Source organism: Acanthochromis polyacanthus, chromosome 11 (assembly GCF_021347895.1).
Source record: "Acanthochromis polyacanthus isolate Apoly-LR-REF ecotype Palm Island chromosome 11, KAUST_Apoly_ChrSc, whole genome shotgun sequence".
Taxonomy (NCBI): domain Eukaryota; kingdom Metazoa; phylum Chordata; class Actinopteri; family Pomacentridae; genus Acanthochromis; species Acanthochromis polyacanthus.
Window position 1 is genome coordinate 10,267,509 of NC_067123.1, and position 14,334 is coordinate 10,281,842.

The 14,334-nt window shown below is 40.9% G+C and overlaps 3 protein-coding genes across 9 annotated transcripts in view; all 3 read right to left on the reverse strand.

Annotated features, from left to right (window-relative positions):
• The window catches only part of LOC110969857 (major histocompatibility complex class I-related gene protein-like), a 273,081-nt gene extending 268,460 nt beyond the window's left edge, over window positions 1-4,621 (reverse strand). For all 4 annotated transcript variants that reach the window (XR_007945232.1, XR_007945231.1, XM_051956038.1 and 1 more), the window contains exons 1-2: window positions 4,557-4,621; window positions 3,536-3,799 (exon numbers count right to left, since the gene is read on the reverse strand). Coding sequence is in view for 2 of the 4 variants with exons in the window: in XM_051956038.1 (XP_051811998.1) it covers window positions 3,536-3,799; window positions 4,557-4,605 (313 nt within the window). In the remaining 2 variants the exon portion in view is untranslated. The remainder of the gene's footprint in view (window positions 1-3,535; window positions 3,800-4,556) is intronic.
• The window catches only part of LOC110969859 (major histocompatibility complex class I-related gene protein-like), a 176,500-nt gene that overhangs the window by 50,799 nt on the left and 111,367 nt on the right, over window positions 1-14,334 (reverse strand). The window contains exon 3 of one of the 4 annotated variants that reach the window (XM_051956051.1): window positions 10,133-10,195. The exons of the other annotated variants lie outside the window; for them this stretch is intronic. Coding sequence (XP_051812011.1) covers window positions 10,133-10,195 — 63 coding nt within the window. The remainder of the gene's footprint in view (window positions 1-10,132; window positions 10,196-14,334) is intronic. 4 annotated transcript variants of the gene reach the window in all.
• Window positions 12,269-13,054, reverse strand: LOC127536239 (uncharacterized protein C14orf93-like). The gene is made up of 2 exons (XM_051956071.1): window positions 12,758-13,054; window positions 12,269-12,599 (listed from the first exon to the last, which is right to left on the reverse strand). The coding sequence occupies exons 1-2, from the start codon at window positions 12,815-12,817 to the stop codon at window positions 12,342-12,344; spliced, it is 318 nt and encodes a 105-aa protein (XP_051812031.1). The 5' UTR covers window positions 12,818-13,054; the 3' UTR covers window positions 12,269-12,341.

Consider the following 14,334-nt stretch of genomic DNA (forward strand, 5'->3'; position numbering starts at 1 on the left):
CCGAGGTGGTTCCCCTGTCCTCCACTGCATCCACCGATGTGGTTGGTGCCTTCCTCTCTGCTTGGGTGGCCCGTTTTGGTGTACCGTTAGACGTTACTTCTGACAGGGGCCCTCAGTTTATTTCGGAGCGCTGGTCAGGGATGGCACGTTCCTTGGGGGTCCAGGTACACCGTTCTACAGGTTACCATCCTCAGGCTAACGGGTTGTGTGAACATTTCCATCGTTCGCTCAAGGCAGCCCTGCGCGCTACGCTCGTGGGTGACAGTTGGGTGGATCGCTTACCGTGGGTCCTGCTCGGGTTGCGCGCGGCTCCGAAAGAGGATCTTAACACGTCCTCTGCGGAGTTGGTGTTTGGCCAGCAGGTCCGTGTCCCGGGTGAGTTTTGCTGGAGTCAGCCGAGCTGTGTCTCCGTTCTGCGGTGGACCCCTTTTCGTCCGGCGGTTCTTTAGCCCCAGGCCCTATGCACCACTGTTTCCCACGGGTCTTTTTGCCTACAGCTCTCATGTCTGCCCGTTTGGTTTTTGTACGTCGCGATGCCCACCGCTCGCCCCTCCAGCCTCCTTACGATGGTCCGTTCCGCGTGCTTGAGCACGGTGCCAAAGGTTTTGTTTTGGATGTGGGCGGGCGCAGAGAGCTGGTGTCTGTGGATCGACTTAAGCCTGCTTATGCTGTGGCAGGCGAGGCTGTGTTGCTGGGCCAGGTTCCTCGTCGCGACTGTCTTCCTTCCCGGCCTCCGGCTCTGTCCGATCGTACTGATTGTGTTCCTCATCCTGTAATGGACGACATTGTTCCTGCCCACTGTTCTGATGAGCACCTTGTTTTGCAGGTTCCTTCCCCTGACTCGATGGTGGTCCGGCGCAAGCCGCTATGGGAGGCCTATTAGGCCCCCGTTGAGATGTTAATTTACATGCCATGTTCTCTTCTGGGTGTTTGGGGGGAGCTGTGTAGTCTACAGGTTATAGTGGTTCTCTCACCCATTGGACGTGGTGGTTTAGGGGGCGTGCCTGAGACCCCCATAGTTTGTTGTTGACATTGTTTTGGTGGCATTCTGTGTGTGGCTGGAGAAGAATAAAGTTCACTCACCAGCAACTAGCTTGTGTCTCCCTCTTCTTCGCCACAAGATATTTAAACAAATTGTTCTTAGAAGAATGTGTCAACTTATCTACATTTTCAATGATAATCCCCAATTATTCAAGAAAACAGACTTTTTTTAAATTAAAACTCCTAATTTCACAGAATGCACTTAACAGATCAGATATTTTTCCCAAAAACTCCATGATACTTCATGGTAATTTTCTTGATTAAAATATACTGAGCTATATATTTCACAGCTACTAAGTTTGTAAGGTTTTTACTTTGAGTTTTGAATACTGTCAAATTTAAATAAATATTTTTCTTCAGAAACATAATGGTAACTCAGTTGACAGCATGGTATCATAGTTGATATAGTTGACTGAACATAGTCATGTCCAGTTGACTCGACATGAATAAGTATAATGATTTATTTATCAAATAACATAATTATGAACTGTATAAATTATAATTTTATGTTAACAAACTCAATATTCTATCTCTTGTAGATTTAATTAAGACCTTTTGATATCATAGTGATGTAAACAAATAATACGGACTCAGACTAGTTTACATGGATCACTTGCTAGTTTATTAACTTACACAGACACTGTAAACTTAAATAGTGATCCTACAAAAAAACCTACAACAATGGTATGAAAAATTGCTCACACGAAAAATGCACTATGTGAACTTTTTGACAATAGTGTATTTTGAAAAAAAAACAAAAGTGCACTGCATTAAGCAAAAAATAAAAGTGCATTACACTGAGTAAAAATCATAGTGCTCTATTGTGTCAAAATATTTAACAATATAAGTGTGCTGCATTGTTCCAACATTTTGAAAGCAAAATATTGCAAGCCATTGTATCCTAATTACACTAATATGCCAGAACCCAAATTGTGTGTGTGTGAGTGCGTGCGTGCATGCTTGTGTGCATGCATATTTTGTCTGTGAATTAGAATTTTGTGGGGTCGTGGATGGGCAATGATGCACCTCTATGTCATTTATCTGTGTCACAGTTCCCCTGTTTCAGCCCTCTGAGCTGACTCATCAGCCAGATGGCAATCAGCTGTGCTGCTCTACACAGCTGGCACAAATGACTGATCAGCATCAGATAAAAGCCCGGCTCCACTCACAGCTGATTGCCGGCTCATTGATTCACCCTCCCTGCTTCTCTCGCGTCCTGCCATCTGCTTCACTCTGCTCTCCATTGCTGCATGTCACTCCCGGACTCAGTTTTCCCCTTGGACTCTGTCTCGCAAGACTCTGGACTGGACTCAGTAAGCATCCTTCCCCTCTTGATTCAACCTAGTTTTATGTTGTGTTTAACCTCTGCCTTCAGGTCCGTTTTCTGTTAGAGTAGTCAGTTTTATTTAGTTAGATTTCTCTGCTGTTTCCCACCTGCTTCCTTATTTAAGAATCTGTTTTATTTCCTTATTAAAACCTTATTTACCTTACCTTCGTGTGTGTGTGTGTGTGTGTGTGTGTGTGTGTGTGTGTGTGTGTGTGTGTGTGTGTGTGTGTGTGTGTGTGGTGTGTGTGTGTGTGTGTGTGTGTGTGTGTGTGTGTGTGTGTGTGTGTGTGTGTGTGTGTGTGTGTGTGTGTGTGTGTGTGTGTGTGTGTGTGTGTGTGTGTGTGTGTGTGTGTGGTGTGTGTGTGTGTGTGTGTGTGTGTGTGTGTGTGTGTGTGTGTGTGTGTGTGTGTGAAGAAAAAAAAAAAACCTTCTTCACAAGCAGTAAGTTATTAACAGAAAGACCTTCAGAGGCAGACATGGGGTATTTGTGTCCGCTATCTTTATCACCTAGAAGGCCTAGTTCTGGTCACCTCTCGGTATGTAGTGTGTCTACATGTTTCTGCCATAAAGTACACGTAGAATCATGGTTTAAAGTACATACAGAGTTATGGTTCAAAAGGCACATATGTTTCACAGTCACTCAATGATAAATTAATGAAAATCTAAAAGCAAGTATTCTATTCTAAGTATATTTCTTCTAACATAAATACCATAAGTATCCTAAACCTAATTCTAACAAATTTCAAGTTGAGAAAGGTCATTTTGAGGTTTTCTATGCTCCTAAACATAGTAGAGGGTCATTTTTGACTCAAAGACAACACATGGCTTGAATAAACTCCTCAAAACTACAAGAGCGTATCATAAGTGTCAACTATGTTAGTCTTAGTCCTCTAGGTTACCTTTACAGGGTAACATAGTTGACAGGTAACAGAGTTGACATTTCTGCTGTTTTCAGGCCTAAAATCGACATGGCCGCCTGTACACAAACAACACATGGCATTTTTAGAGAAAGATTCTTCTATTCGCTTCACAAATGTAATAGAAGTGGCTCCAAGTCAATAAGACTTGTCCTACAAAACACTGAAGAAGGGCTGATATTTAGTGTAGCATCTTCCAACAGAGGGTCAACACATTTCAGCAATGAAAACATTTTTAAAAATATCTTACCTCCGCTTTGGTTCATGCGTTTCATCAAGCTCTCAATGGTGACTCTGAAGAACAGCTGGCTTACATAGCATTCGTTATTATAATACTCCAGGTGTTGTGGGTTTTCTTTCACGAACTTTCTCCAGTCCACTTTGGGTTCAGCTGTCTCGATGTTGCTGTCATAGTAACCCACCTGAAAATCATCAACCACTGCATAACCCATAAACTCTGGTAACTCTGGGACTCCAGAAGTTGCCGTGAGGAAATACAGCAAGGAGTGTTTCACTGGAGGAAAAAGAAGATTTTCAGCTTTTGAATTTTGTCTCTTTATATTTTAAAATCTACCAAATCACAATGGACTAGAAAAAAACATGGAATATTTTAAAACCTATTTCTCCTATCGTACATGTGTGTACAACAGAGATGTGCTCATGTGGAATGACATATTAATTATAATGAAGAATGAAATGAAAAGCAAGTATCCTCTTCCACTCTGTGATGGCTTGTGTCAGATGTGCAGCTCATTAAGCCACCAGATAATCCATTGAAATATAACACTCCCTCTACATCACTATTTGTGTGTGCTTATTTCTGTCCTTGTGATGATGAAACATGTGAATTTGTCATCTAGTGATCAGTTAAGGTTTATTTTATTTCATTTATATGACAATACTGAAAGCTTCCTTATTGTGAGACTTTGCAATCTTCTTTAGAAAAAGGCTGACAGAGAAAGTATTAAACAGACCCTTATCTCCACCTCACTGACAGCATCCTTTCCCTTACTCTTAGTCATGACAGTTGCTGCAAGTATATGTTGCCATAAATATACCAATTTAAAGGCAATATAAAATAACATCAATAATAATCAGAAGTCAGGACTGTACAAGCGCACGTCAGGCTGAATCTGTGCTAATAAGATACTTGTAAGACTTTAAAAGTGAAGTGAAACTAAAAGAGTCAGGCACTTTGCAGACAATAATAACTGAAAAAAACAAACAGCACCAGGAAGAAGTAATGGTTAACAGTTACTCTGAGAGCTTACCTGAAAATGTGACGTGACAGAAGAAAAGTAAAGCCCATAATTTCTTCATTTTCTTCCTGGAAGTCCTGAAAGTAAAGAAATTCAGTCCAGTTATAAGAAATAGATGGCGAAAGTCCTTTACTGAAGTCACAATAATTACACAGAGCTTTCTCATCAGGAATGTAACTAGGCCGGCTGATGTACTCATACAGATGTATTTTTTAACATTTATTTACTCCTCAGGCTTGTCAGCAAGCACAAAAACTACAAAAAATACAGGCCATACAAGAAACATTTCAAATCCACTGTACAGTTATTGTAAAAGCCTCCTCCAAAAAGTGTCTCTAATTAGACGGACTCAAACAACAAGTCTTTCAGGCTAGTTTCAGTTGATCGATGGATCCAAATATGTTAGCCTGCAACACCAATGCATTAATCTGTACATACCAAATCACTTTGATGAATATTACAAACAAATATGAAGCAAATAAAAGTTAAAAGTCACAGTTACCGTGCGTAAACCTCTCAGATGGAGCAGAATAGATATTTTGGCCAATGTGGTTAGGTAGTGTGTCCATTAACTAGATGGTTGTCATGTGAACTGTTAGACATGTCCAAAGTCCGGTCCGGAGTGAAATAGAATCAGAGTTTATAGTCTCGTTTTTGCAGTTTCTGTCATACAATGCTGCATTCATGGCCTGCGCTGTCAAATAGGTGCAGTTACAAGCTGCAATTTTTGTACCACCACATAGTGTCAGCAACACTCTGTTGCCACCTGTGACCCTGTTTGTGACCCCAGTGACTCTTTCCAGCCAATTCCACAAATGGCAACTGTAGATTTAAAACAAAAAACAAAAAAAACAAAAAAACAGGAAAGTTGACTGTGAAGGTCACCACTTCTAGGACAGGAAATTGCAATATTTCTTCATTGAAATGCAAAACTATTATGTTTTCCTAATTTTCCAAGAGACTGTTGCCGTGTATAAGAAATTCAATGTAAAGAGACTAGACAAGTCAAAACAAGCATATGACAAGCTATGAGCAACAGGTGTCCAGAGTTTTGAAGATTTTCAAAGAAAATGCTGGGCTTATTTAGCTCCATATATTTAACCACGCCTGACGTACGTCAGCGGGGTTACTGCATTCGCTTCGGTATCTGGCTGGGTAAGTATGTGTGTGTGTATGTCCGGTCAGATATCTCTGCAAGTGCTGAAGTCAGGATAATCAAACTTGGCACCAGTCTCCTTGTACCCAGTATTTGCTGTATTCTCTCTATTCACAAACTTCTGAACAGAAATGGACATGTAAAAGTGGCATCTCGGTTCAATTTCCAGCTTGCAAAATATTTATTGATAATTTATATTTGGTGCAAAATTATGTAAATGTTGGAATTTCAGCTAAAAAAAATGCTCGCTGTCAGTTTGACATGTCAAAGATCATTCCTACAAAGATTCAAGAGATTCTGAAGCTAATCGGAGGCTCTAACCTCGCTGAGTTGATGTGGAATGACCCAGAAAGCTGATAATTACTGTAACATTTTTGTTTACATAAATTCCATTCATTCTTTCATAGTTTTGATGTCTTCAGTATTAATCTAGAATGTCAGAAAAACATGAAACTGTTGGAAGAGAAGGTGTTCAGTGGTCCAGTATGTCACACCTACAGGTACAAAACAACAACATTACAATACATAAAGTGTCATAAGTCCAAGTGCATATATTTTGAAATGTGGTTTTGACCAACAGAAAACAAATTAAAAAGGCAACATGTAAATTCTGAGTCTCAACCCGACGCTGGTTTGGCAACTCAGACTGTCAGATACTGACAACTTTGAGATGAGATTCAGAAATCAACTTATTCTCTGTGAACTCTATTGCACCTTTAACACACTGACAAATTAGTATTAATTAATCTGAGATGACCAAAACAGGTATCTTACTGGCACTCAGGTGAAGGATGATGCTGAGATCTGGATTGCAGTACCAGAGGTGGGTAGAGTAGCCAAAAAATTGTACTTAAGAGTAACGTTACTTCAAAATAATATCACTCAATAGAAGTAAAAAGTTGTCATCCAAAAAATTACTCAAGAGTAAAAAAGTATTTGGTGAACAGACTACTCAAGTACTGAAAGTACTGAGTAACTGTTTGATTGTAATGTCCGATTTATTTTTTAGAAATGATGAGATCAGGAAGACAAAAATGTAAATTATTGTGCCAAATCTGGTATTTCCAAATTATAAAATTAAAACAAATAGCAAAATAAGCAACATCTTTACAAAATGACAAGTTAAGGCACAAAAAATGCAAATTTCCAAATCTCAGTTTTTCAAAACATAAAGCTTTTGAAAGAAATAATTGTGGTAAGGTAATGTTTGTATGTTTGATCAGTGCAAAATACTTCCAGTGACAAGATTTACAGCATGCTCATAGAGTATATGACATAGACTGTATGTGAGTGCTGTATCCTCCCCCCGTATCACGCGTACCTATCAAGCGTGACGTCACGCTTCACTTCGCCCGCTTTAGTAAACAGAAGACAAAAGATGGAGATATCATGCTAATGCTATGCTAATGTTGTCGGACTCCTAAGCAAGATCAAATTTCTCGAAAATGTCGTTTTTTCATTCCCTTTCTGGTATGTGTGAAGAGTTTGTGCCGCTATGTCGCTAATGTGACTGCAGGGCGACTTCTGGTGAAACGGAGTCACGTGATTATTGTTGCGTCATCTGATTGGTGAAACACAGTCATGTGGTAGATCTGCTGGGGCATCTCTCCAGCAAAATAAAGCATATCTAATGTGGTAAATAAAAAGTAACGAGTGGAGTGCAGCCCAGTGTAACGGAGTAAGGCATACATAAATACAGTGCATTAGCATTCAGCTATGTCAGCATGATGGTTGGCCCTCGGACATTTTCACATGATCAAATCTGGTCCTCTTTGAAAAAACTTTTGGACACTCTTGTGCTATGGTCTTCATCAAATAAACACTATAAATAAACAGCATTTTTTTAACCAAACATTAATTTTAGAGTTGTATATTTTCATGTACCTGTGATTGTAGTGTTTCTCTACGTAATGTGACTATAAAGTGACTGCTATATGTTGTTTCTGTTCCATAGCTACATTGTGAGTAAAACTATGAGTTACTAACATTTAGAGTGAGTTGTTGAGATCGGATTTTTGAGTAAGAAAAATTGTTTGTGAATTAACTGTTTGAATTCACTAATAATCAGCAGCTTATCAACAATATAGATGTATAAGTTGCAGAAATGGAGAATGTTGCAGCTCTGTTCTTATTTCTTTTTTTTAATTCATGATTTTTATTAGCAAGGTTTACAACCTCATAGTCCCCTCTTTTTTTCTCCCCATAACAAAAACTAAACAAACAAAACAAATCAACAAACTTTAACTGGGAGATTGCGGCCATCTCATTTTCTCACAAGATTTACATACATGTGTCACGGGGTGTGTGCCGTGGAGGAGTGGAATGACCAGGTAAATGTTATTGTAAATTTTTGTTCCAGGTTCTTTACCTATCGGGCGGAGCACCTTAACAGCGATAATTATAAACAGAGGGCAGGAAACAAGATGCCGGTGCAAGCAGTCATTTAATTACAGAAGTAGTTCTTTAACATGCCAATAAACTGGTACAACTTCTAAATAGCGTCACCCAAACTAACAGCCTGCGAGGGGAATGTCCATTAAAACAGACAGTCTCTGTCTTAAAATCCATAGTTAAAACCCAGGGGGACAGGGGGTAAGGTGCACGAGGTGCAGAAGCTTCAGCGTCCAGCAGTCTTCTTCTGGGCCCAGACTCTTCTTCTTGAAGGCCACCTGTAACACACAGACCCACTGCCAGTACGGACGTCTCATACCATCAACCGTCTCATGGGGATGTACACGCACCAGAACGTTACGGTAAAGCCCAAAGGGATACTCACACACTAGGCAGGGCTACTGGCCCTGTCGCTGCAAGTGTGATCCGTCGTAACATTCTGAGCCTTTGTCTGCTCAGCTTCGGCGTTCCCTTCTACCCCGGTCCCCAGCCTGGGGCCGTCTCCTCTTGTCCCCTCTTGTCCAACTGTCCTCTCTCTGTTGTCCTCCACAGACTTTTTTTTTTTACAGCTCTCTCCTTCCAGCCCGGAGCCTCTTTCTCTGGCGTCCATTGGCTCCTGTAAGGAGGAAGGGAGAACCTGGCAGGTGCAGCAGATTTCCTCATAAGAGGCGTTCACTGGCCGTGGGACATCTAAAAACATGCAATACAACTTAAACCACCAATAATTCAACCCACACAAAACATTCAACACATGCAAAATTAATTTCTAAAACAACAATACAATCAGTCCCAACTGCCATGTGACACATGAGTTTTCTACTCAGTGTTATAAAATACAGTGTTATTTTTTGCACAAAACTGGACAGAAAATGAAACTGGACAGATAAGAGTTTCCAACTTGGGTTAGTTTCAGAGGCTTAATAATTGCAAACAGAATGAAGTACTAGATACTAAAGTATTAGATAAATAAAGGTTTTGACAGAATCCCAAATTCTGGAGTTTACTCGCCTCCTCCAATCTTCTCTGAGAGTCTGTCAGGATGGATTAAGAAATGAACTAGAAGTTTGACCAAACTTGGACCGCCCAGCGAAAAAGATGACCCCTGTGACCTTGAAAATGAGGTCACGGTCACCAAATGTGAACTTGACCTGTGTCTTATTATGGTAGACCTGTGTACCAAATATGGTGATGCAACATCAATATTTTATGGAGTTATCGTGCGGAAATCAAATTGTTACAGACAAACACGCAAGCAAACAAGACCATGCAGGTGAAAACAATACCTTCCGGCAAAGGCAGTTTTGCCGGGCAGTAATAAGTTAAATGGAATCTGAGTTACTGTCTGCAGATTCTGAGGCTAAAAAAAACAAAAACAAAGTTTGAGTTCAAAACCCAACAGACAAGACTGTAAAGATCAGACTGATTACAGATCTACAGTAAACATCAGAAAATCTTACTGTTAGCAGCTCTGAACCCTGAAAATAAAGATGAGAGATGACTGTAGTTAAAATTATGCTTTTATATTTCTTTATATATTTTTTATGTTAAAGATTTCTGCTTTGCATGTGAAGGCAGGACAGCTGTTCTTGTGTTACTGTGTACCGTTAGTCTTCTTTCTCCACATGAAGAGTCCAGCGATGCAGAGCAACAGCAGCAGACCTACAACTACTCCAATGACAGCACCAGCAGGAAACCCTGATGGAGAAACTGAAACCAAAACACAACCCTTAGAGTTCATCTCTACTTCAGAACGGAGTTAAATGTGTTTCATTTCCAGACTCCACTGTTTTGACTGACTTACCCCAGTTAGTCCTGATCACTGATTTGTCCAGTTTAGTGATGATATTGTCTTTGACATCAGACATCTGAAACACACAGTCGTACTTCTTCCAGTCTTCAGGTGCAAATGATGAAATCTTCAGGTCAACACTCATCTGGAAGGTTCCATCATGGTTGGGGAGGATCTCTCCTTTGTCCACGTCCTCATGAAGCTCCTCTCCATCTTTCCTCCAGAACAAGTCAGCTCTGTCGGGGTAGAAACCTGTAGCATGGCAGGTGACCGGAGAGGAGGGAGTCTTCTGGAGGAGAGACACTGAGGGAAGATCTGGGGAGAGAAACTGATGAGTCTTAATGAATTTGACAGATCAGAGTTTGCACCAGAAAGTCTGAGTTCACAAACAAAGTTGATAACCACCTTCATGATACCCGATAACTCCGACTGGGTTGTTGTCGAGCCAACTAACACAAAGAAAGCCCAGCTATGTCAAACCAGCTTCATAGTATACCTCTCTGGATGTGTTGTGTTTCTGTTACAGCCCCTGGTGAATGTAAATTCATGAGTGGTGGTGCTGATGGTTTGTGCTGACTTTCTGGGCTGAGGAGCTCCACAGCCCACCTGTCTCCAATCAGGGATGATTGACCTGGAGCTTCAGCCTGCTCTGAAGCTTGTTCCTCTTCCTGCCTAATGCCATACCTGATTGGACCACCACCCAGCTCCCTCCACCTTCATCCAGTCCAACTGCAGCAATCAACACATCTAGGGTTTAAATCCACAGCCCAACTCACAGTCCAGGCGGCTGTGATTTAACACGAGCAGCTCTACTCAGTGCCTCTCATGTCTTGTGTTCTTTGTGAAATATGTAACTTCTCTTAGCTGCTGCTTAACTAGGCTAGGAGTTATCTGTGTCTTTTCTTTTCTGTAGATATTGAGAAATGACAACTCGTAGGTAATATGTGCTTTGAGGCACTTGTTTAGTTATTTTTGTTATTCACATGGGTGTTGCTATCTTGTTGCATGGTTTAGTTTAGTTGTTTAGTTTAGATTTTGTTTTACCTAGTTTTTTATTGGTGTTCATTGGTTCTTTGAGTTAGCAGCACCCATCAGTCCTGTTTTCTTTCTTTTCTTTCCACCTTTTAATTTGTTATATCACTAAGCAATAAACTGCCTGACCTCACTAATACTGTGTGTTTGTTTCTCACGCCAAGTTGACTCTAGACCGCTAGATCATAACTTCCTGTGGATAGACACAGATGGAGTGCATAACTGTTTGTATGTCAGGTTGTGTAATTCTACCTGTTCTGTTCTGAGAACTCCTCGCTTACTGCACATACTTCTTCAGCCAGTCAGGGCACAAGTGGATGGAGTAGTAAATATTGTTCTCTAGTCTAGCTTTCTCTGTGTCCCATCTGAGTTTGGTGATGACTGCCTGTGGTTTTGGAGCAGTCCATGTCAGTGTCTGCAGGTCCAGCGCTATGAAGTCTTCACCATCATATCCATATTGATTAAAAGCACTGATTTCTCCAGTTTCATCATCCCATTCACAGCTGTTCATTCTCTGTAGGATGTGAGCACCTGTGACACAGAGAGGGAGATTTTATTGATTTACTGTTAAGGCTGACTGACATGGACACAAATATGACCTCAATAATCTTCTGACTGACAGTCAACTGTCATACTTCATTTTGTGCATTATCAACATTTAAAAACTCTCACTGCATGAAAAGCCAGATTATCGACCCTGTGAATTCTGAAAAACCTACCTAGTTCTCCACAGTTCTTGACTGTTCTCAGGGTGTGAACAACCACTCAGAACGGGCTGAGAACGCCCTAAAACGGAATGGATTTGTGGGGTGGGGGGTGGGGAAAGGGGGGAGTGACATCGCACCTGGGACATGGCAGAGGTGTGAAAACTAATTAACATCCAGCCTTCCTGTGTAGCGTGACTCGGGTCACTGATTGGATGAAACAAGACATGGCAACAGAAAAAAACTGTGTCATGATTGGTTGAAAGATCTGTTGCTATTGGTCAACCCTTGGGCCATGAATCCCCCCCCCCCCACACACACACACAATAATAATAATTCTTATTATTATTAATATTTTAATAAGGCATTAATAAATATGGGCCATGTAAAGAGTCTACTTAGTTAACCTGCATACTTGTCGTTGTTAACCAATGAGCTAAAAAATGACATTTTGAGACATGTTGGAAAAACAAGCGCTTTATTGAACAGTCTACAGTTTCAGTAAATCAAATCAAAATTAAAATAAGCTGTTCTTTTAAAAAAAAATACAAAAAAATTAAAAGGAAAAAATGAAATAAAAAAGTGCAAAGTTTAAAAATATATATATATATATACATTTCAAAACAAAAACTAAAACATTGTTGAATGTCACTCCGGGCTGGTCTCAGGCATCAGCTCTGGAATTAAATGTTTCCTGGCTGCTGCCCTGTCGTATTTCAATGGCTTCAGTCTTTCAGACGGCTGTCCATTGTAAAAAAACGTCTGTGATGAAGAGCTGTATACCTTCCATCAGCTTCCAGCCTGGCCTGTAGGGCAGCACACAAGTTGGAAAGCTCCTGGCTGCGGAAGGATGGAGGCCACACAATCCATCCATGTACGCCATCTACACTGCCGTCCTCCTCATCCCACATCATGTCTGCTGTGATGCCATTCCAGAACTCCTCTTCGTCTGGAGCGAGGACCGTCTTCCTGGCATCCAGCAGCTGTGAACACAATCAGTACAAGAAATCAATACATTTACTAATGTAACAGAAAAATAATATCATAGAGACCAGCAATACTATTCTAACCACATTTTATATAAAACACACACTCCCATGAATGAAACTGTAATCAAATGAATCAAAGTAATATCTCTTACTCTCTTTCTTCTCTGCCGACTCCGGGCAGATGACTTAATCGCCTCCGCCTGATCCGCCATGTCGGGTTGACTATAGCGGAAATTCCTGCGCAGAGTAATGGGTTTTACAAGCGGCTGGAAAAGAGTAAAATGAAGCCTTTATTAGCTTTGTTATTATTATTGTTATTATTTCCTGCTATATTCAGCCATTGATAGCTTTTGTTGCTGTTGATGAAATCGGAAAATGGACGTCTATCTCCACAGCCTCCAAATCTGGACTTGCAGCCAGACTTGTCACTAAATAAGTCGTGACTGCATCGTTGTGAGGCGAGCCCAGTCTGTGAAAATCGATCACAATATTCAATTACTACTCACAGGAGAACAAGTGTAGGGTATTTTATAAGTCATTAATAAGACAAGTTTCAAAGTAACACACAATTTCAATAAATAGTCTCACCCTTGTTCCGGTTCATAGCGCATGATGTTCCCTTCAGCGTTATGCAGTCTACGAACCGTTTCCTAAAAGCGCAAAAACAAAGAGGAGGACTGCATGAGCTTAGCACTACCAATTCAGAGCATTGTGCTAAAACTCACAAAACATATCTTAGAAATGGAATATATTCTTCCCGCAATTTTGGGAGTGGCGACTCGTCTTCTTCGCTTTATTCCGTCACCGCTACAGAGGCTGTTTAATTTTGCTTCTAGAGCGTCTATCCTCTCCTGTAACCTGTGTTCCCTCTCGTCCGACATGGCGAGTTGCTGGTTCAGCTTCTCCTCCATCTGTGCCATCTGACGAGACAGACCACTGAGTGCACTCAATAGTTTTTTATCGGTGTCTGTCGCGGGGCTGAGTGGAGGAAGCCGGTCACGTCCAGGAGTTCGGGGTGAGTCAAATGGAAGATGCCGTGAAGCCATTGTAGAACTCAAGTAACAAATGATTTGCTTGTCTGTATTTATTTCCGTTTATCGCGCGGTTTTCGCCAGGCCACCATGTGATCGTGACTTCGCATGTGATTGGACTATATGGACGAGCCCTCTAACGCGATGACGTCAGTGACGCATGTCTGAAAATAAACAAGCCGGCTTCTCCAGGTGAACAGATTTTATGTATGCCTGCAAGATGAGCTTCTCCGAGCAAAAGAAGAAAAAGCCTCGCCGCCTTTGTGGACACTGTGACAATGAGCTCTGCTGTAGTTCATATTATGAGCACAAAAAGCACCATTTCATCAACGGATTTTGGGAAAGAAAATTCAGAAGGGCCAGATTAGACACTGTAAAGGACCGCGTCTCGTCCAGTGATGATACCAAAAGAGCTGAAGAAATGCATCTCCTGAATGATCATCCATCAGACAATGGTGAGCTACAGAACTTCACGTTATTTCACCAATTAATGAAAAGTATACCCGAAAATAGTACATTTTTGGGTATGTACTACCCGAGTAACACACCAAGTAAACATGTTTTATAGTAGGAAATGAGTATGAATATATGAATATAGTGTGGTATGTAGTACACACACACACACACACACACACACACACACACACACACACACACACACACACATATATATACATATTTATATTAACATTATCAAT

Bases quoted from the DNA above. Each gene is read 5' to 3' on its own strand.
- LOC127536239 (XM_051956071.1), bottom strand. From the start codon at position 12,817: ATGGCGGATCAGGCGGAGGCGATTAAGTCATCTGCCCGGAGTCGGCAG. The intron at 12,600-12,757 runs GTAAGAGATATT...TTGTGTTCACAG, and splicing joins GTCGGCAGAGAAGAAAGAGA to CTGCTGGATGCCAGGAAGAC.